The sequence below is a fragment of the Podarcis cretensis genome, assembly GCF_951804945.1.
Source record: "Podarcis cretensis genome assembly, chromosome: 6".
Lineage (NCBI taxonomy): Eukaryota > Metazoa > Chordata > Lepidosauria > Squamata > Lacertidae > Podarcis > Podarcis cretensis.
In genome coordinates this window covers 57,696,131-57,719,622 of record NC_137175.1, presented here as the reverse complement: position 1 = coordinate 57,719,622, position 23,492 = coordinate 57,696,131, and the positions used below count along the sequence as shown (strand labels likewise).

The window sequence follows — 23,492 nt, the reverse complement described above, 5'->3', positions numbered from 1 at the left end:
ATTTGGAGCGTAAGGTTTATCACTGGAACTATTTGAGGAATACTTTGCCAGAATATTAGGATCCTCAGTACTAAATAATAGTGCTGAAGATAAACCACCACAACAGTTTGCAGTTCACAAACACTAAGTAAAGAATAGCATGAATCTAATTTCTACAACTGAATTCTCACTGTTTCAAGTAAAGCATTTTATCTGCAACTCATCTGACACTGAAAAGTAAAGAAAAATATCAGATGTCAGCAGCAGAGTAAATTACAATTTAAAGGAAAGATGATAACCAAAAAAATGGGAGCATTTTATAAAAAAAGACCATTTATTAGGAATTTCAAAAGGAATTAAGGGAATATATAGAAGTACAAATGAAAAATACAGTACCTTACCCTTTCTACTGGTGAACCATAGCATGCAATGACGAAACATAGCAGTAACAGATGGCATTGGAGTTGTAAATATGAATAAAAAGATAAAATAGCAGGAAAATGATGTTTGGCAGACAAGAACAAAGAAATAGAGATGAAATGAATGAGAACTTGTAGATCCTGAAGCAAAAATCCACCTTTAAATCTGCTCCCTCTGGTCTCCTCACATATTCAAGCCTTTAAGTTCAATATCAACAAAAGCTGCAACCTCACGCGATCTCGTGGCTTTCTCCATGCAGAAAGGCACAACAGAACATCTTGATAATAAAGATCGGTGGTGCTTTTTTTGCAAGCAAAACCCATCAACGAAAGCCCATTATTCTCTCCCCCCCTGACTGATATATCCTTTAAATTTTTAATCTCCAGATCCTGCCAAAGCTACCGTCCTTTCTAGCACATATGTATACACTGCAGATATAAATCCCTGCCTAACCCACAGTGCTCCTGACTCCAGAATGTTCCCTGTACATTGATTCATGCAGTTCTGATTATAAAATGCTTAAAATTAGCTCACTGAACTGTAATTCAATATAATTTTCTGTGATTTATTCTAATATAAGAAATCCTCTTCTTTCAGCTCACCCTGGAAATGGAAGGTTTTCTGATCAACAGTTATTGTGAAGGTGCTGTCGTCCTCATCATCTATACCAATCACAGCTCCCTGTGAAACAAAGAGCAAAAATTCTGATAAGGCAGAGCAGTGACATCAGCAGCATGCAGTCTATTGCTACACGACCAGAATGCAAAATTCATGAACAAATTTTTGCAAGGCTTCCAGAGTCAATACTTGAAAATTAAATGAGGAATTTACAAAACCAGTTTTATTCCTTCTTTAGTTAAAGCCCCATGTGCATTTTTCTTCTGTGTGTTTTGCTTTTGCATAAGAGGATAAGGAATTTTGCACTTTAAAAACTTGCATTCTATAAAGGAAATAAATTTACAATTAAAGAAAGCCTCTGGGAATTTCTGCTATTCAATCTATGAAACAGAGCTATGAGTGCCTATATAATCATCCATATCAGTGCAATGCCTTTATTAGGCCAACCAAAATATCACACAGCTTTCATGGGCAAGCTTTTTAGTTCTCAATAGTTCTTCATAAGACTCTTCATCAGCCTGGAAAATACCAAGCTTGCACACTACTTTTGAGACATTTTGACTGGTGTAATAAAAGTATTTATTTAAGATGGAACGTTTATTATTAGTCAACACTGTTATTGTTACTTTTTGCATAAAGTCATGCAGCTCCATGTACCTGAGAACACCATCGTGTATAAATTTCAAAAAAGAATTTACATTGCAATGTAAGGCAATCGTGCTGAGAGGGTCTACAAAGTTCCATCGTGTTCTTCCATACTATTGAACATAGGCTTGCAGAACTGAACCCCTCCCATCCATTAGCAGGTGTCATGAGTGACATCAGCCAATTGAAAAGTAGGCTTGGTTTGAGGGGAATGGCCTCACTGGCTAACCTGGAACCCCTGAGGGACCAAGACTGACCCATGGGCTGGAGGTTTCCCACTCCTGATCTATATGATGCTTCTGGGGGAGGTTATCAGTGCTGTGGGGATGGAAGCAGTGTTAGCAATATGAAGATGACTATGCATAAGATCCCTATTTTCTAAATCTGGTGAAGTTGTATAGTTGATGGACTATTGCCTGTAGGCAGTAATAGGGCAATAAATTGAAACTGAATCCTGACAAGATGGTGATATTATGGGTTACTTGTTCTCAGGTCCAGAAATTTGGTAGATGGCCTGTTCTGGACAGGATTGTATTCCCCTTGAAAGAACAGATACAGAGTTGGTCCTGGATCTGCTTTGGCATTAGAGCTCCAAGTGTTCTCCATAGCTAGGGGTGTTTTTCTGCAATAGTGGTTCTCAAGCTACAGCCACTCTTGGACTGTGATAGCTTTACCACAGTGCCCCATGCTCTGGTAACCTCCCAATCAGATTACTGCAATGCACTCTATGTGCTTTAAAACCACCCTGTGATCTTCAGATGAAGGGTAGTATATAAATTTAATTAATAAATAATGTGGGACTACCCTTGAAAATGGCTCGGAAGATACCACCAGGGCTGGGTGATATCAGCTTTTCAACATTGCAGTGTATCACCAGCTAAACATTGTGAAATAAAAATACATCATCATGTTGAAAAGGAAGAAGCATTATTCTGTGTCGGGGTGAAGCCAAATCGCCTCAGCTCCTTCTGCTGCCAGCGCCCGGCATGGAGAGAGAAGGAAGGAGTGTCAGTCCCACAAAGTGCCGGGGTGGAGCCAAACTGCCACTGCTCGCTCCACCACATCACTAAAAAGGAGGCCACTTTTTGAAGGGAGAAAGGTGTTCACAAAACAATTCACCACCCACTTTACCATAAGGTATTCACTGCTCAGGGAGAAAGGAGGCAGCCAGAGAAGGTAAGGCGCCAGGCAGCAGGCAAGCCCCAACTGCAATATACCACCAGGTATATTATGCTCTGGCCCTCAGACCTGTCCTGGACGATGTACTGATACATCGCCCAGGCCTAGCTGCAACAAGTGCAGAATACAGCTGCCAGGTTGTTGAGTAGTATACCTAGTTAGAACTAGGTAAAGGTAAAGGGACTCCTGACCATTAGGTCTAGTCGTGGCCAACTCTGGGGTTGCGGCGCTCATCTCACTTTATTGGCTGAGGGAGCCGGCGTACAGCTTCCGGGTCACATAGCCAGCATGACTAAGCCACTTCTGGTGAACCAGAGCAACGCATGGAAACGCTCTTTACCTTCCCGCCAGAACGTTACCTATTTATCTACTTGCACTTTGAGGTGCTTTTGAACCGCTAGGTTGGCAGGAGCAGGAGCTGAGCAACGGAAGCTCACCCCGTCGCGGGGATTTGAACCGCCGACCTTCTGATCAACAAGTCCTAGGCTCTGTGGTTTAACCCACAGTGCCACCCGCATCCCTTAGTTAGAACTAGGTAAAGGTAAAGGTACCCCTGCCCGTATGGGCCAGTCGTGTCCGACTCTAGGGTTGTGCACCCATCTCACTTAAGAGACCGGGGGCCAGCGCTGTCCGCAGACACTTCCGGGTCACGTGGCCAGCGTGACAAGCTGCATCTGGCGAGCCAGCGCAGCACACGGAAACGCCGTTTACCTTCCCGCTAGTAAGCGGTCCCTATTTATCTACTTGCACCCAGGGGTGCTTTCGAACTGCTAGGTTGGACCAATTATGAAGATCCTTCTCTGGTTGCCTATACATTTCTGAGCCCAATTTAAGCTGTTGAAGCTAACATATTTGGACTGGGAGCCCAAATCTTTGAAGGAACACTTTTCTCTCCATTACTGCACTTTAAGATTAGTGGAGGGATCCTTCCTGTTGTTCTACCATTGGGAAAGTACACCTATGGTGGAACCCCATCTCTGGAATGCCCTCCACTCAAAGGTGCATCTGGCACCAACATTACTTAGTTTTCATTTCCAGGTAAAGATGCCTCTTTGCTCCGAAGCTTTAGGTGAAGGCTAGTGGCTGACCAGTTATTATTTGAGTATATTTGCATGCTGTATTACAAATTGATTTAGTGAATACGATTGGTGTGGACTCGTTCTGTTTTATGTTGGCATTTATTGTAACCCACCCAAGGATCAGTACAATGAAAGGTGGACTTATAAAAAGGAGGAACTATAAAAATAAACATCATCTCTCATTATGTACTCTAAGGCTACAAAAGTTCCATGCACAGCAGCAGAAAGATCTCCTATAAAGCTATCCTGCGCTCTCGGGTCCCAGAGAAGTGAAAACAGGGAATATATTTTCCATGGAATAGGGAGGCACAATGGGTACTATCTTCCTGGCAATTCCATTCAATAAGGTCTAAAAAAAGTTGCAACGGTGGCAAGAGGGTGGCAGGTGTAATATGACAGGTGCAAAAAGGATGAGTGACTGCCCTCTCAGTTGCAAAGCTGCTCAATCTCCAAAAGCAGGTTGAACTATCATCTGTGCCTGCAGGAAATTAATATAAATCATTCAGTACAGGCTCACAGGCTCGACACATAACCCACATTCTGCCACAAGAGTCATGGCAATCAGTGCATGGATAGTGCTTGATGCAGCTTACAGAAGGACAGAGAAAAATGTATCCACAAGTTGTACAAGTGATGAAAGGTCCTGGTTTGTGGGTATCTCATAGGCATTTGGTTAGCCATTGTGTGAACAGGATGTTAAGACTAGATTAGCCATTGGCCTGATCCAGCAGAGATCAATGTTCTTATGTGCTTACACACTATTATGTTCTAGTTATGGAACAGTATTTATCGAGGGGGGGGACACTTCACATTATTCAGAATGAGAAGATTTCACATCAAAATCCACTGACGATTGAAAAACTGGACTTATTTCCATTTATTTTTTCTAATATTTCCCACATGTTTCATTTTAAATACATTAACAGTCCAGTCTGCAAGTCCATTTTTATAACTCCTGGGGCTTACTCCTAAGTGTATATAGGACTGCACCCTAAGGCACTTCTATACACGCTTACTTGGGAATAAGCCCCACCAACGTACTTGAACATATTTTCAAGTAAGCATGCACAAGACTGAACCACAGAATGCTCAACATCAAAAGGCTATATTTTGATCATACTGTGTACAGATTAATTCCCCAGGGTCCAAGAGCTTTTCTTGTTATTCCCCAGCTGTGCCTTGTGAAAAATTGATCCTACCTGCTGAATTGTTTAGGCAAAATCTCCCTTTGGATTTTAAGATCCAATTCAGTGAGTAAGATAAGATTTTTGCAAGGCACAACCATGGAAAATGAGAAAAGCTCTCAGACTCAGGGAATTAATTAGTCCACAAGACAATCAAAATATGGGTCAAGTGAAAGTATGGAGAAGCCATTGAGCTACAACTAAGGTCACTATTGTAAATTATTCTACTGTGACAACTGAGTATTTTGCAGCAAGAAATTACATCTTAAACTACAGTATGGAATTTAAACTGCAATATGGAATCTGTTTTATTGTATGTGAAAGGCTATTTTTACAATGTATGCACATCAGGAATTTTGAAAAGCCATATTGCAACAAATGACAAAAAAAGCATTTTGCTGTTCCATTTCCAAAATACACACAGGTGACTTACCAAATTCCAGAGATGGTTAGGCCTTAATTACATTAGCACCCAAATTATTTACTACAGTTTCAAGTTAAGAATGGACCTCCAGAACGAATTAAGTTCTTAACCCAAGGTACCACTGTATACCATTGTATTTTAAAACTGCTTGAAAATATAATTATTACCTAAAATGCTCTTGACAAAAATAAAAAGGTTTTACCATGTCCTTTTGGGGATTCATAATTTTACAAAAAGCTAACATATGCTCAGGACAGAGACAAAATTAATTTAATATCAGCTATAAAACAAACTGTTTAAGTACCGGTAATCTACACAATTCTTCCCTTTGTTAAAAACCAACTTCCAAAATCAGACTATTTGGACCTAAGATCTTGCAATAAGCTAACATGAATTACAAACTATTACAGTAAAGGCATGTACAAAACACAGCTATCATATATAACTTCTATCCTGTAATATTGAACAAAGCTGAAACTCCCCATCCCTGAGCCCTCTGGTCTGGTGCTGCTGCTGCTTATGCCAGATCGCTCCATAAGAAAACCATGCTCATTCACAATTTGATTGGGATGAGCGGGCTGATCCGGCTTGCATTACTGAGACTTAGGTGGATGAGCTAGATGGGCCTTGACCTTATCTAGGCAATGGGCAATGTATCATCCGAAACCAGCTTGAAGTCCATATGACCTGGCTATATATCATGAATCATAATGTGTGTGTGTGTGCGCGTGTGTGCGCGCGCACTATGCTAAAATCACAATGTGGGGAAAACTGTGAAGCCAGTCAATGCTTCTCTCCATTCCTGCAGTCCCTGTTAACTCTGCCAGCTCAGCAGAGTCTGGTAGATAAGGCAGAGTGCTTAAAAACTCTTTCTACAGTGGGAAAACCCAGTGCAGAAAGAGTTTTTAAGCTCTCCACCTTACGCATGTTTAATTTTTGTGATTTCAGCTGGCAAGTTGCACGTCAACTGTATACGTACACACACAAACATACATATCTTAATTCAGTCCAACATCTAGCATAAATGGCTGTCAACTACTAATAAAACCTGAAAACAGCCAATACCTCAAAGGGACAACTGTGCAGTGATGCCAAAGACAACTTGAGAAGCCTGAAATGTCAAACTAACATCACCACCATAAGTTTTTTAGCCGATTTGGAACAAAAACAAACAGAACTGTCATAAAATGGGCAGCAACCTGCCTCAATTCCAATCTTAAAGGCGTATAGACCTCTAAGAATTTTGTAATGAAGAAAATATAGATTGCATTTAAGATATGGTAGGAAAATATAATTTGTTCCTTGTCTTTAATTGATCACTGACAGAACAAAACAAAAACCATCTCAGGGGCTAGCAAAATGTTTGTCAAGTATATCACACAGCACACATCTAAGAGATGTATAAAAACAGATACTTACCCTCAATCTAACACAGCCTCTGCGTGATCCCCGCATCATCTTATCCTTTGACTGAAATAGAAAAATAAGTCAGCTAAATAAAATTTCACCACTGGAAATGCTTCAAAATTGTCCATACTCTTGCTATCTACACACCGTCTTGTGATTCTTCACAATATGTACACATGTAAAATGAAAGGTATCTACTTAACCCATAAGATTGACCACAGATATGAGGCACTCAGATTGTGTATGATAATTTTTATCACATAAGTGCCTCATAAAGATCTATTGAGCAGAAAAGTGGCTCCAAAATAGTAATTTCTTACTCTTCTCCAAGGAAAGACGCTAAGAAGAAACTAAAGAGCACAAATAAGTTGTTCCAAAGCCCACTCTCATGATTATGAAGTGGGTAGCCCAAAAACACTATAAACTCCTCCCAGTCCTGCTTGCATGCGTCTTTACGGAGCAGGAGTCAAGCTACCTAACACCTCACCATTATGCCTCTACTTTTTTATTAGTCCATCTGTAATCCACCCCATTTGTTGTTTAATAATTATGGGTTCTCCTAAAACTAGCTTCTGCTGTCCTATAGCCCACTACATACCATAAAAATGCCCCCAAATGACACTGTCCCAGTTCCCATGCAACTTTAAATGAATGGATTAGCAATATGTATAAACCTTGCCTAGCAGTTTAACTATGGTTTGTTTACTGCCAACAAGCCACAATAGGAAGCCATTGCTTGCTAAATGGCTTACAAACCTTGGTTTGCTTTAACTATGGCTTAACATTATATGGGAACCCAGCACCATGGTTTGCTTGATGATCCCACCCCAGAAACGCACAAAATTACAAGCACATGAGGCGTTAACAGCTGGAAAACAAATGCTGGAGAAACAATACATGGGTTGTTTGTCAGTGGAACAACTTGGGGTTAATTTATGGTTTGATAAACAATCCACAGCTTAAACAAACCACAGTTTATGTGTGAACTAAGCTGCTGGCTCAATTTGCATGTCACAGTAAACCACATTTAATAGTTTACCATGAACATGCCTTTCTTAGCTGTTTGTCTCCTGTCTGCTATTGCTCAAAAGAAACCAACAGCTCAGAAAAGTGAAATCATAGTTTACTGTGACATTCCAGTAAGGCCACTCTAGGTTGAAAGCTACAGGAAAAACATTTGTCTGGAAGCGGAAAAATTAGGAATCAGCCACAGAATCCAGGACTGGGGAATAAAGTTGCTTAGCAGCCTTTTGTTCTAAGTCGCAACTAGGCTAACAGACTGAAACAAAACTATACAGAACAATATGTTCCACCACACAGAAGACTGCAAACTCAAAATAATCAAGAAGAGGGCCTCTCCTATTTGTGTTTAAGAATTCAAAAAGCAAACTAGGCTATTTAGCTCTAAGGGCACAGGCATATGACAATCTATTCAACAGAGGAAGTAAAAACTGAGGCAAGATGCAAGCTGCCATTCCAAACAAGTTTTTATTTACTTAAAAAGTGGTCTCAATCAGTTATTTCCCTTTCTATTAAACTTGCAAATAAAAGTTTAAGGCTGTTCTCATAGAAGCTAGAGCTCCATTTGATAAAATGTATTCTAAGGCAGACTCATGCCTCTGTTCAAGTTTTTTGCAAGCAAGCTTGGGAACAACAGCACCATGCGATGATACATTTTATTTACTGCAAGTGTGCTAAGTTCTGTACACAACACCAGTGCTTATGCCCAGAGGATTTAGACCTAGTTTTCACAAACAGCAGATGGAGTCATAAAACCTGTACTAAGCTGCCTCACTTCAAACTGAAGTTAAGGATTCATGTAACTGAATGCTTTTTTTTATCTAGTTCCCTGTCCAGCACATTGAAAAGTAGGTATCAGTGAGAAGAGTTGTAGCCTAGTCTCTTCTACATGCAGGAACCCTTTTTTGTGAAGACTTATAGTCTGAAGTGATATGGCTGAACACTGAACACTTCACCTGCTGTCTGTCATAACTAACTAGCCTTAGATTAACAGGATATGAGGGAGAAGCCACAAGAGGTGACCACTGATGTATGGAAATAGCTGTATTTCCTCACCTTCTGCTACCATACTATCTGTCCTCCTAGATCATACGTATTATTCTTATTATGTATTGAATTTATACACCGCCCTATACCTGGAGGTCTCAGGACAGTTCACAGAATAAAGTCAAAATATAAAACCACAAAATACATAAAATGAAAACAACCCAATAACACCCCCCCAAAAAAACCCCACATTTTAAAAGGGCATAGGATGTAAATCAAATCAACCAAAGGCCTGGTTAAAAAGGAACGTTTTTGCCTGGCGCCTAAACGTGTATAATGAAGGCGCCAGGTGAACTTCCCTGCACATTCCACAGATGGGAAGCCACTGCAGAGAAAGCCCGTTCTCATGTCGCCACCCTCCTGACCTCTAAAGGAGGAGGCACACAAAGAAGGGCCTCAGAAGGTGATTTCAGGGTCCGGGTAGGTTCATATAGAAAGAGGCGGTCCTTGAGTTATTGCGGTCCTGAGCCATTTAAGGCTTTATAGGTCAAAAGCAGCACTTTGAAATGTGCCTGGAATTGGTAGCCATCTTGCTCCGGTGAGCAACCTGGCCGCTGAATTCTGCACTAGCTGAAGTTTCCGAACCGTCTTCAGAGGCACCCCTACGTATAATGCATTGCAGTAATCTAACCTTGAGGTTACCAGAGCATATACAACAGTAATTAGGCTATCCCTGTCTAGATAGGGCCATAGCTGGGCCACCAGCCAAAGCTGATGGAAGGTACTCTGGGCCGTTAAAGAAGATCTTAAAATACACATTTATAAAGAAGCCAGAAGTCTTTTTGTTGGGAATAGTAGGAAATGAGATAAAAAGGAAAGACTGCAAATTCTTTCGATATGCAATCACAGCCGCAAGAGTGTTACTGGCCCAGAAATGGAAACAGCAAGAAATACCGACCATGGAAGAGTGGAGAATGAAATTGTTAGATTACGCAGAGTTAGATATATTGACAGGGAAGATTAGATACTTAAGAGACCAAAAGTTCATCGAGGACTGGGGGAAATTTGTGGAATATCTGGAATATTTAAGTGAAGGACAGATGACGCTTAAGGGATTTAAAGAAGCACTGTAAAAAAGCAAGAAATATTGTCTAAAGGGAATAGGAAAAAAGAGATAAATAATGTCAATATAAATTTGAGAAATGTGTAATTAAAATTATGACTATGGATGATTTACGGAACAGCTGAGGGAAGTCCAAAAGAGAAATAAGTTATGAAAACGATGTGAAATTAATGTATTTTGTTTTGTTTTGTTTGCTGATGTTGATTAATAAAAATTATATGCAAAAAAAAAGGAAGGTACTCCGGGCCACTGAGGCCACCTGAGCCTTGAGCGACAGGAAAGGATCTAGGAGTACCCACAAACTACGAACCTGCTCCTTCAGAGGAAGTGTAACCCCATCAAGAACTGGCGATCTCCCACCCATCCGGTCTAGGGAACAACCCACTAACAGTGCCTCAGTCTTATCTGGACTGAGTTTCAGTTTGTTGGCTCTCATCCAGTCCATTACCAAAGCAAGACACTGGTCCAGCACTTCCACTGCCTCACCTGCAGATTTAAAGGAGAAATAGAGCTGAGTGTCATCAGCATACTGCTGACAACGTACTCCAAACCTCTGGATAACCCCACCCAGTGGTTTCATGTATGTTTTTCCAAACAGGCACCTTATCCTTACACACATACGTTAAGAAAGATAACATCTAAAATAGGTCTGTAATAGTCAATCAATGAATCTAACCAATTGTTTAAAGACATGTAGATGGCTTTTTATAGAGCACTCAATTAACTGGGCATCATTTCAGAGGGGTGTTTATCCCAGCACTTACAGTATAGGCTCAGCTCTGGCTGCACAGTTTGGGCAGTCTATGCAACTAATAAGACAGCTGCTGTGAAAGTTAGAGAACAAATACCACCCTTCTTTTGGGTGCCAGTATCCAGAATGCCTGTGGCTGACTATAAACTGCTGCTTCTTCAGTCAACTTACACTACATGAATTTCATTCCTTTGGTTAATGTGAGAAGCCCCAGCCTTCCCACCCTTGGAGAACTACCACTGCATTTGCACAAAGATCCTATTTAGCATCAAGGTTTGGAGGAAGGCTGGCATTATATAATCATTGCATTGCCAAGGAACTCGGAGAACTTCAGAAGTACTATCAGGCATACAAGCCCCTGCAGTTCTTTCCACTTCCCAACTTAGAGCTGGAGAGTAGAACAAGGAATTGCTCTTGCTCTCATAAGAAGACGTCAAGTCAAGGATCAATGGAGAGGCAGGGTTCTCGCAACTAGTTTTTGGCTTGATGGCCATGATCAAATAACTGTTTGAGATGCGGTTTTAGAAATAAGAAAGAAAATATGAGAAATGAGTGAATAATCTAAAGCAGGCACTCAGCCCTCCAGAAGTTTTGGGACTACAACTCCCATCATCCCTAGCTAACAGGACCAGTGGTCAGGGATGGTAGGAATTGTAGTCCCAAAACATCTGGAGGGCAGAGTTTGCCTATGAAAGCATTTACCAAGTAAGTGTAAATACTAGATGAAGGTTGCTATCTTGACAGAAATAAATTAACATGGAAGCAGTTTCAGAAGCTAATCTACTGCCTGAGATTTTTCCACTGCATTGACATGAAGAGGAAACTCAAAAACAATGGGCCTAAAATTCCCAAGCCAAGAAAGGAGGAGAATCTCATATTTTGTCTCCATCTTGTGGATACTCAAAGCAATAGCAGCAGTTCTATCTAGTCCTCTTGTGCAATATATTTCTGTAAAATAGCAAATAGTATTCATAACATCAATGAAGAGTGACTATATACTAATATAGGCATACACTGCATATTTATGAAGGCAAACCTCTTTAAAAGCTAAGCCACAAAAATCCATTTTAAAAGCACAGAAGGACCTAATTCATCCCAACAGAAGGGGATCAAAGGATGGGAACAGGAAAGATTTATCTAGAAAAAGAAAGTAAACTGACTACTGAACTATAATACTGTATAGACCTGCAAATATGTCTTATTGAGCAACCCTTGGGAATAAATTTCAAGTCAAAACACACCATCTAAACTTACTATGGCTGCAATGTTATATTCACTTGCCTTGAGTAAGGCCCTTCTGAACTTAGTAGACTCCCTCAGTGTTTGCCATAAATGACCAAATGATTAAAGCACTGTTTGTGAATATCTTCCCATCTGCATTATTGAGCAATAGCAATATATTTACTGCAGTATTAACTTTTCCAGATAATGTCAGGCCTGTGAGAGGTAGAGAAAAAGATTAAAACAATATACAACTTCATGCTTAATATCACAATCATAGGCCTGTCAGGAAAGTTTTTTTTAATTTGTTATTTTCAAGCGCACCTTTTAAGACCAGAACCAAGAGGTCAGTAAAGAATTCCCAGAACTAGCCATGCCCTAAGCTATAACTGAGAAAGAAGAGATTTCAATACAGGCACTGATAACTCACATCTCTGTTAATGATGAAGGGGAAATTTAGCACTTTTAAATAACTGCAAGCTTATCTCTGTTTTTCTACTCACTTTTTTATCTTTCATGAGTTCATAGATCATTTGAATACATTAAAGTTTAGTTGTTTTTCAGGTCTCTGATATGACATATTGGTACTATATGATGTGTTTAAGAGCCCTGCTGGATTGGGCCAAAGACTGATATAATCCAGAACTCTTTTCTCACAGTGGCCAATGTCAGGGACTGGATAGACACCGGAGGGCACTGAGGGAGGAGCAGCCGGATGCTGCCACTGCCCAGAGCCTGAGGCGGCGCCTCTTCCCTCTTACTCGGTTGCCCTCCTCTCTCTCTCTCTCTCTCTCTCTCTCTCTTCTCTTCCCCCCCCCCCCGCCCACCTCACTTCTCTCTCAGCCTCTCCCTCTTTCCCGCCCAGGGGGGATTTTGTCACACACCCATAGGCCTGACACCTGGGGCGCACCGCCCCCCCTTGTGACGCCCCTGCTTACAACCTCTTTTTGTTTTAACCAACTTGTTCAAATTTGGTAACATCAGCAAGCATGGCTACTGCATCCCTAACTCAAGTAACCCTAGGGCTACTAAATTAGGTTAAACAGCACAGATCCTCATACCAAGCATGGGGACTCCACCTTCTATATCCCTCCACTGAGAACACTGTTTATTCCCACACTCTGCTTCCTGTTTCTCAACCAGTTACCAATCCATATAAGGAATCTTGGGAATGTTACTTGGGAATCTTTGGTGAGAAACTTTAACAAAAACTTTTGAAAAGTTGTCCTAGAACAGTCATTAAGCTAATTAGCCAGTAATTTTCCAGATCCTCACCGAATCTTTTTTTTTTTTAAAGTTGATGTTACAGTGGCCTCTTTTCAATCTTCAGTAACGGAGGCTGATCTTTAGTCAAGTTATAGTGTGACCCAAACAGCAGTTGGTGCAGAGTTATGCAGAATGTAACAAGTTTGATTCTCAGGACCAAAGTACACATTATTCAGAAGATCTATGACTAAATCTCATTTATAGGGCAGGCAATTTGATCAGAACAGTGGAGGGGGCAGGATAATGTTTAAACTTTTTCAATGCAGTTCTCTGAGTTAAAGTTTCCCTGCAATATGTTCACCCCACAGGGTAAAATCACACTCACACAAGCATCAGCTTGGAGGAGCAATTTGCCTGGAACTTATATGGAGCAGGAAGTGTTGAACATACAGTAGGGCTGCTTCTATGATCATATTGGCAGTTTTCCTGGCTGTACAGTGTTTCAGTTAAAAAAAATTAACACGCACACACCAGAAAAGCCAATCACAGATCTCCTACATCACATGAAATTTTATCTTCTACAGTTGGAGTTAAACAGAGACAAGAAGTCTGACCCCACCCCAATGTGCCTCTGCATTCAGAACAGCAAACACAGACTTAGACCATGCAATCTACAAGCTTCTGCAACACAAACTACCCATCATAATGATGAGCATTTCCCTATCACTCTGAACTATCACAATAAGAGTATCATAGAATCATAGGAGGATTGAAAGGGACCATGAGGTTCATCTAGTCCAACCTCCTACAATGCAGGAATATTTTGTCCACCAGGCAGTTCAAACCGACTCTGAGAGTCTCATGCTCTCATGACTGAGCCATCCCAGTTACACTAGTAGTTACACGGAGGCAATGTGGCCCATCTGCCTACGTGCAAAGGAAAAGCACGAGAGATAAGAGTTGGAAGAAGGGGGAGAGGGTATCCTCCATATACTATCCTATCAGGTCCATACTTCTCACATTTTGCAAGCAGTAGCCATAAACCTTAGCTGTCAACACTATACAGTAATTACGATCCACTACAGCACTTAATTAGGGATGCAGGTGGTGCTGTGGTTTAAAACGACTGAGCCTTGGGCTTGCCGATCAGAAGGTCGGCAGTTTGAATCCCTGTGATGGGGTGAGCTCCTGTTGTTTGGTTCCAGCTCCTGCTAACCTAGCAGTTCGAAAGCACGTCAAAGTGCAAGAAGATAAATAGATACTGCTCCGGTGGGAAGATAAACAGCGTTTCTGTGCACTGCTCTGGTTTGCCAGAAACGGCTTAGTCATGCTGGCCACATGACCCGGAAGCTGTCTGCAGACAAACGCCGGCTCCCTCCGCCAGTAAAGCGAGATGAGCGCCGCAACCTCAGAGTCGTCTGTGACTGGACTTAATGGTCAGGGGTTCCTTTACCTTTACAGCACTTAATTACCAAAGTTCAGGCCTACACGATCGGGAAGATATTCATCTAACCCCGGGCTCACCAGGCTCATGCTACTGCATTATGAGAGAGCTTGCCAAAATGCTTATCTGCCCCCTCCCATTCAGGATTCCTTGTAACCCCCAATTTGTTGAGGACTGAAAGCAAATCACAAAGATTATCCAGTGCAGAAGTGTGCACATCTGATTTCCTAACAGGCGTTTGTACTTTTGTCTGTAAAACAAGCTCACCAAGAATCTTGTTTTGAACAGATGTGAAGTATCAGGTTACTTATTGCAAGCAGTGGGAGAGTCCAAGGTACCAAATGAGAATGGAATGCAGTTACCTCATGCAGAAGATTTATGTAAACAGTACAGTGCTTATTTTCCTTTGTGGCAAAGTAGCATCTTGCTGAAACAGAAAGAAACTGTATCTAAAACCTGCAGTGGAGTTCTCTGTTTCCAGTTTTGTGTACAAGACATAATGAGGTTGTTGTTCTACAGCAATGTGTACAGAAGAAAGCCTAGATTGATCTTGACATATTTCTCTTATACAATTAAATTCTTTGTACATTTCCCTCCTGAAAAATTAGATCCCTGGGGCAAAAAATTAAACCAGAACTAAAAGTTACAGCTGGCAATGAAATAGAGTTTTGCTTAAGGACTCTTTCAGCCATTGGGTTTGCTCACTTTATTCTCTCAGGCATTTCCATTCTCCCTTATGAACTCATAGAAATGGCAATTTCAGTGTTCTCCAAAGTACATGGAATGGTTTAAGATGAGCTATACCTTTAACACCCCAACATCAGCAAAATTATAAAGAGCAGGTGAGTTTACATTTACCCACTATGCTTGCCTGTTCTTTTGTTGATGAAAATTTAATGCTCTGCAGAACCTGAAATTTTTGGACAAAGAATATACGTGTAAAAGGAATAAAGAGAAGTTATTCTCTCTTTCTTGTAATACTAGAATTCAGGATACCCAATTAAGCTCTAACTCAAATTAATGGAGGCTAAGACTATCAATGTCTGCTGGTCATGATGGCAATATACCACTTCCAGAGTCAGAGATGCCATGCCTCTGCATACCAGTTGCTGGGGAACAGCAACAGGAGAGAGCTGTTACCTCATGTCCTGCTTGTGGGCTTCTCGCAGGCATCTTGTTGGCCACTGTGGGAAACAGGAAACTAAACTAAACTAGGCAGGCCTTTGGTCTACTCCTGCAGGGTTGTTCTTATGTTCTTAAGTTTCAATTGGAAAGCAATGAATTCAATTAGAAAGCAACATATTGTGAACATATCCTCACATTAAATTCTTTTTCTTTCAGAAGAGCCTTCCTATTCAAAGCTCATACACCTTAAGAAAAAAGATACAATAACTATGATAAAGACAATCACACTGCATCATGTTGGCAAATTCAAATTTTTAAACAGTGTATATGAGTTTGAAACATAAGCATATTTGAACTGTTTGCTTGCAAAGTGAATATATTCATAAGCCAACATCAAGGCAAGTACTTTTACAGCTTTACTTCAGGCAATGAATCACTGTGACTGCTATTTTAACCATGGTTTGTTGAAGAAACCATGAACTATCTCACAGATGAATGAACAAGTCACATCTTATTTCTTGAAAGCTTAGTTTGTTTTCCAGTGGCTCTTGCGTCATGCCTTTGTAGTTTGGTGAGTGTCTGAGGTGCAATGATGAAACAAACCATGATTAAGCAAGGCTGCTGGGTTTGGCAGTAACACTAAAACCACAGTTAAAGCAAGCCATGGGTTGTAAGCCAACAAGTCGTGTCTCCACAATGTTGTTTGCTGATAGAAAACAAATCATGCTTAGTTTGTTGGGCTGGGTTTGTGTGCTCAACAAACCATGGCTTAAGAGTTATGTGCAAATTGAGCTCTTTGTACAGTACTAGCACAAGAGCAGAACACCAAAACACAGATCTCCAGATCTCCATCCTTAGTCTCTTATATTCATGCACCCAGAAGAGAAGCCACACAATACTACTCCATACCCACTATGTTAATTGTTCCTTATAATATTCCTACTTGGGAGGAAGAAGAATGCAAGGGAAAGAAGCAGAGACAACATCAGTGTCTGCTCCAGTCCGACTGTCCTCTCCCCACACCCAACTTTACATGTTTGTCTTAATACTCCAAGATTGTAAAAATGCCTTGAGTGTCTTGACAGAAAGGCTGTATTTAAATGCGGCAACTTAATTTATTATTATTACAATTTATTACCCACCCTCACTCTAAGGTCACAAGGCATTGGTGTAGACTTTGTAAGGAGATGTACACCAGTACATTCACATCCTGCTGGAAAAATCTGGGGAGGGGGGAGAATAAAGGGTCATCTAAATTAAGAAGTGATATTAATGGTTCCTGCATCCATATTGGAGAATTGCGGCCCCTCATACCTCTTGCACTACTACAGCAGGAATTTAATGTTAGTCCTATTTTTAAAGTACCGTAACACCTCTTCCTAGCACAGGTTCTTTGCCCTTGTTATATAACAATAAGAATCTCTACATTTTCACAGCAATATATTAACATTCATAAGAAGTGGCAGCTCTTACATGCTAACTTGTTGCACACTCAAAGCAAAAAGCATCTGCCAGTAAAGTTGCTGACAACTCTCTTTAAGAACGCTTTTATCTGAAATATTACCCCCTAAATGGTTATCTTCCCTCTCAATATACATATTATAATTTCCCAATATGACCCCAAGGACTAGCTCATCTGCCCAAACTTCAAAATTCTACCTCAAAACTTAGCTGCTATCATCATGTTCTATTCTTAAAGTATTAGGACTGGACATTCCTACTGCTTTACCCACCCCACTTCAGTCACCAGAACTAAACCCATATGGCAATTCTATGGTGTAAGCCTTAAAATACACAGATGCCTCTATTCCAACCAAAGACCACAATGGTAATCTCATATTTCTACATAACACTCACATGATCAAACTTAGAGCATGTCATAGTCTTAAACGTTACTAACCAATCCCAGTCTCCAGCTTAGTCAAGATGCCAGGCTGCCCTCAACAGGGGTTTTTTTCTGTTGTGGTTGGAATTCCTTCCCACTGAAATTTTGGCAGGCACATTCTCTCTTCTCAGAGGGAGTGGTAATAAAACTTACCCTATTCACTGTAACTTCTGCAGCTAGATTAAGTTATTTGTATTCCTCTGTTGTTTATTCTAACACTGTTTATCCCAGTGTTTCCCAAACTTGGGTCTCCAGCTGTTTTTGGACTACAACTCCCATCATCCCTAGCTAGCAAGACCAGTGGTCAAGGATGGTAGGAATTGTTGACCAAAAGCAGCTGAAGACTCAAGTTTGGGAAAGACTGGTTTATCCCATGCTGCTGCTATGTGATTAGAAGTTTCCCCTGTTGCTTCTTAGACTTGAATTGGTTTTTAATAATGAATTATTTTTATTTATTTTTATTTTAAGTCACATTGAACTCAGTATATTTATAGATCACCTTTCGGCAATAAGTAAGAAGCAATAGAGTGACCTTGCAGTTACTATGGCTTGTTTATTTTACTTCATTTTATTAATTTTTATACTGTCCTTCATAAATCTCAAACATAAAAACAACAACATAAAAAATACATAATAAAAATAAGAACGCACCCCCATACACAAGCTAATAACCCCTGCCTCTGCCTTAAGATTGTTCACACACACAAAAAATCATATAGTATACTGCATTGGTGATTATTAAGAAAAGGTAAATGTTTCAAGTGGCAACTAAGTAAAAACAAAACAAGTGCAATTCTATACATGTCAACTCAGAACAAAAGCCTATTGAGCTCAAATTACTCCCAGTTAAGTGTTAAAAGACTGCTACCTATGACTAACCCTGAACAAGTTGCCTGTCTATAATGTTCTAATTGAAACCATAAAATAAATTTGGATTAAACAAGTTGTGTGCTAATGAGAAGTTTTACCGCACAAAGCACCTGCTAACTTGCAAAGTTTACCGCTATCAAAGACTACTACTATCCGAAGCAGCAACACTCAATTTAACTGAATCTTAAACAATTTACTGAATTAAACCTATTCAAACTTTGTTTTAAGGCCAAAATTGTTACATAGTAAACACCAGATTTGTGTGTTACTGTATTTTCAAAGATACAGTGTAACTAGTGTGGTATAAAACAAAAAAAATTCCTTCCAGTAGCACCTTAAAGACCAACTAAGTTAGTTCTTGGTATGAGCTTTCGTGTGCATGCACACTTCTTCAGATACACAGTGTGGTATAGACGGCGAAACAGACATCTTCTATTGTTTTGTCCCTAATGTCCTGTTTGTAAGCTGCAGAAAGAGTGCCTTAGTAGTTCAACCTTGTGTCTGATCCTGCCAAACAACTCTTTACGCTTTTAATTAATCCCCTGTGCTGTGCAGATTTCAATTATCAAGATGTCTCCCCTGAAGTAGACACAGTAACGGGCAAGACCATAAGCAGAGCCTGTGTTTTGTTTGTTTACTAACGTCAATGAAACTTGCTCTCAAGTTTGGGTGCTCAGGATGGAGTCACCATCTGACAGAAAGGGGGAGAAAGTTACTGCTACTTCCCTTTTCTGGTCTATCCCTACTTTGAAAGAGAGGAATGGTTGGATTCCGCCTTCAAATGCGGCACAAAAGCAGCCTTGGCTGCCAACGTTTATCACGCGGAAGCTCTACCTCGCTTGCCAAAAGGAGTCAACCCCTCTTTCCTCAAGCAAGGAGAGTACAGCTTGCCCGCCCCCAGACCCAAAACAGGCTTGTGCTTTTGCGACCCGCCTCCCCCTTTCACAAAGTAAGGAGCACCTAGCACCACCAGGCCCTTCGCCCCCCCCCACCCCACCCCACAAAAAACCCCACTTCAGTCGCCTCAAGTTAAAACGCGGCCCGACCCCACGCCCCCCTCCACATAAATCTCCCAACGCTACCACCCTATTGGCTAGCGCCAAAATCTCTGCCATCCCTATTGGCTTCCTCGCGACCGCGACACTCCCTCTCTCAGAAACCCCTACCCCTGGCAAGCGGGCAGCCTGGCTGTCCTCCGCTTCGCCCCCCCCACCCCACCCCCACAGCTCCGTCCTCCCGGTTTGCCCCCCCCTCCCTCGACACGCACCGTATAGTAGGAGAGCAGCCCCGCGTTGTAGTCGAGCACGAACCAGCGGTACTGCCAGCCTTTCATCACGTTGGTCCATTTACTCAGCGGGCCTTCCATGATGGACGCCATCTTGGGAGCCGGTAAGATGCCAAGCGGCCCCGCTGAAGCGAACGCCGGTCGCGCGGGCGGGGCTGAGGGAGGAGGAGGAGGAGCAGCGGGTTGGGCTGGGGGGGGGAGGAGAGAGGAGGGACGGAGAGAAAGAAAGAACGCGCGAGCGGGCGGGCGGGTGCGCGCTCACCGTCAGTGGGCTAGGCCTGACTGAGGCGGCGCGAGATTAAGAGGAGAGAGGCGGCGGGCGCGGCAAGGGAAAAAAACACCACACACACACACACACAGCCTACGCTGCTAACGAGAGGGAGGAGATAAAGAGTGAGGGGGCGTGACTTGTGTACTGAGGGACGCAAGGTGGAGGGGGGCCCAAAAAAATAATAATCGTTAGGGGGCGCACGAGGGTTTTTGGAAAAGTCTTGGGGAAGTATTGTTGTTCAGTCGCTTAGTCGTGTCCAACTCTTCATGACCCCATGGACCAGAGCACGCCAGGCACTCCTGTCTTCCACTGCCTCCTGCAGTTTGGTCAAACTCATGTTCGTAGCTTCGAGAACACTGTCCAACCATCTCGTCCTCTGTCGTCCCCTTCTCCTTGTGCCCTCCATCTTTCCCAACATCAGGGTCTTTTCCAGGGAGTCTGCTCTTCTCATGAGGTGGCCAAAGTATTGGAGCCTCAGCTTCACGATCTGTCCTTCCAGTGAGCACCCAGGGCTGATTTCCTTCAGAATGGAGAGGTTTGATCTTCTTGCAGTCCATGGGACTCTCAAGAGTCTCCTCCAGCACCATAATTCAAAAGCATCAATTCTTCGGCGATCAGCCTTCTTTATGGTCCAGCTTTCACTTCCATACATCACGACTGGGAAAACCATAGCTTTAACTATACGGACCTTTGTTGGCAAGGTGATGTCTCTGCTTTTTAAGATGCTGTCTTAAAGTATAGCGAAGCATTTAAGGCTGCTGCCAGTATGGGCTTAAAAGAGCCAAAAGCTGCATTTCTGCTTGCACGTAGGTGACCTGGAAGAAAGCCTCGATGAAACTCCTTTCGAGTGCATTCAGAGTTACAGAACTTCATTTGGGTGTCACTCTGAATAAAGACGGTGCTTATTATCCTGTTTCCACTACAGATGTGGAATTCACTCAGCACTGACAAGTTTTCTCAGAACCCTGGAGCTGTAAAGGTATTTTGCAGACATTCTAGTTCTGATTGGATTGCCCTAATCCAGTGGCGTAGCGTGGGTTGTCAGCACCCGGGGCAAGGCAAGTAATTTGCGCCCCCTAACCCATGGATTTGCGCCCCCTAACGCTAACGCCCAGATGTTGCGCCCGGTGCGGCCAGCCCCCCCTGCACCCCCACGCTACGCCACTGCCCTAATCTACTATGCTTTTCGTCAGCAGGGATGTAGGAGGTGGGGCGGGGGGCAGGCTGCCCCAGGTGCCATCATCAGGTGACAATTGTCAAGGAACAATTACTGCCCTACTAGGGCGGTTCATAATTACTGCCCTACTAAGCCGGTTTTTAAAAAAATGCCTGCTCCAAAGGTCTTATCTTACTACACTAGGGATTATATAGCTATATATGATATTTCATGCATATCAGTTAATATCTTGACCCTCCTCCACGAAAATAGCTGTTTACTTGGCCGTTTTCCTATGTCATGAAGGCTGAAATTTCAATTCAGTGGAGCAGGGTCAAGCCTCCTAGCTGCCTGCTTTCCTATACAGCCAGTCCAACTGGTGGCTCTGGCTGTCTGCTTCCTTCTCCTTACTCTCAGTTGTGCCCTTGTAGAATTCAGCAGAGAGGAGGATGGAGACAAGCCTAGAAAAGTGCAAAGTTGGATTGGGGTATGTTCTTTACCATGAAGCAAACTGTGCATTTGAGCACTTCTGCAATCATGTTCACTAAACAGGAAAGTAATGGTCAGAGTTCTTCTTGGCATGTGGCAATATGCTTCAGTATAGTGGTACATTGGGTTACATACGCTTCAGGTTACACACTCCACTAACTTAGAAATAGTGCTTCAGGTTAAGAACAAAAATTGGGCTGCGGCGGCAGCAGGAGGCCCCATTAGCTAAAGTGGTGTTTCAGGTTAAGTACGGACCTCCGGAATGAATTACCGTATTTTTCGCTCTCTAACACGCACCTGACCATAACACGCACATCGTTTTTAGAGGAGGAAAACAAGGGAAAAAACATTCTGAATAAAACAGTGGCTGTATCATTTTTGTGCTTCATGCTGTGGCCACAGACATGTGATCTGATGGTGAATTTGGGGTGACCCAATGCAAAAATCCTGAGAATCCCTGTGGATCCATGCTTTGTAACCACGTTTTTGCACCATTGCAGCCCCAGGCAACAGTGGGTGCGTGATTTTTTGGGGGCAGGCTGTAGCCATGGACATGCTATGTGCTCTGATGGTGAATTTGGGCTGACCCAATGCAAAGATCCTGAGGATCCATGTAGATCCATGCTTTTTAACCACGTTTTTGCACCATTGCAGCCCCAGGCAACAGTGGGTGCGTGATTTTTGGGGGGCAGGCTGTAGCCATGGACATGCTATGTGATCTGATGGTGAATTTGGGCTGACCCAATGCAAAGATCCTTAGGATCCATGTGGATCCATGCTTTTTAACCACATTTTTGCACCATTGCAGCCCCAGGCAACAGTGGGTACGTGATTTTTGGGGGGCAGGCTGTAGCCATGGACATGCTATGTGATCTGATGGTGAATTTGGGCTGACCCAATGCAAAGATCCTGAGGATCCATGTGGATCCATGCTTTTTAACCACATTTTAAGTGGGGAGGGAAGGAAAAACACAGAAGGGACAAGGAGCAGGAGAGGGGTGTGCAGAGAAGCAGCTGGCTAAGAATGCAGGAGAGGGGTAGGGAGGAAAGCAAGGCAAAAGTTTTCCCTCACCTACCCACCCAAGCCAGCCAGCTTGCGCGCTCTCTCTCTCTCTCTCCCTCCTGCATGTTTTCAGCTTTCCCCTCTGCTTGCCTGGAGGGGAGGGGCTTTCCCTGCTCTTTGTTCCGTTTGAGCAAACACAGCAAGGAAACAGAGGTGGGTGGGCAGTAAGACCCTGAGGCAGAATGCCGGAAAGCAGCCGCTTCCTCTTTTCAAGTTTCCCTTCTAGGAGACGCGCGGTTTGATTTTTGCCTGCTTTTTTTGCCTCCCCTCGCACCAATTGGCTCCAGGGACCACACATTCGCTCAATAACACACACAGACATTTCCCCTTCCTTTTTAGGAGAAAAAATCTGCGTGTTATAGAAGGAAAAATACGGTAAGTACTTAACCCGAGGTACCACTGTACTACTGTTGATAGTTTCAAAGACCTTAAGGAATTCACATGATTTCTCAGACCTTTTGCTCAGTATTCCTGGGACTGCAGAGCTGGAATGGGGGGAAATCCCTATTAAAACTTTCTACTAAAACCACTCCTCCACAGCCCGATTATATCCACATTTATATTAGAGGCCAAAACAACAAGGTTTTGTGGCATGTTAAAGACTGATAAATTTTATTATGGCATGAGCTTCCATGCATTACATGTTGTCAGAATACTTGAG

The 23,492-nt window shown here is 42.3% G+C and overlaps 1 protein-coding gene across 4 annotated transcripts in view; it reads right to left on the bottom strand.

The window, feature by feature from the left end:
- The window catches only part of OSBPL9 (oxysterol binding protein like 9), a 60,432-nt gene extending 40,440 nt beyond the window's left edge, over positions 1-19,992 (bottom strand). For 3 of the 4 annotated variants that reach the window (XM_079980299.1, XM_079980300.1, XM_079980301.1), the window contains exons 1-3: positions 19,835-19,969; positions 6,948-6,998; positions 1,002-1,080 (exon numbers count right to left, since the gene is read on the bottom strand). In XM_079980299.1, the coding sequence (XP_079836425.1) occupies positions 1,002-1,080; positions 6,948-6,998; positions 19,835-19,945 (241 nt within the window). In that variant the 5' untranslated portion in view covers positions 19,946-19,969. Of the gene's footprint in view, positions 1-1,001; positions 1,081-6,947; positions 6,999-19,834 lie in introns of all 4 variants that reach the window. The other variant, XM_079980304.1, reaches the window with a different exon arrangement.
- Between the last annotated feature and the right edge of the window lie 3,500 nt (positions 19,993-23,492).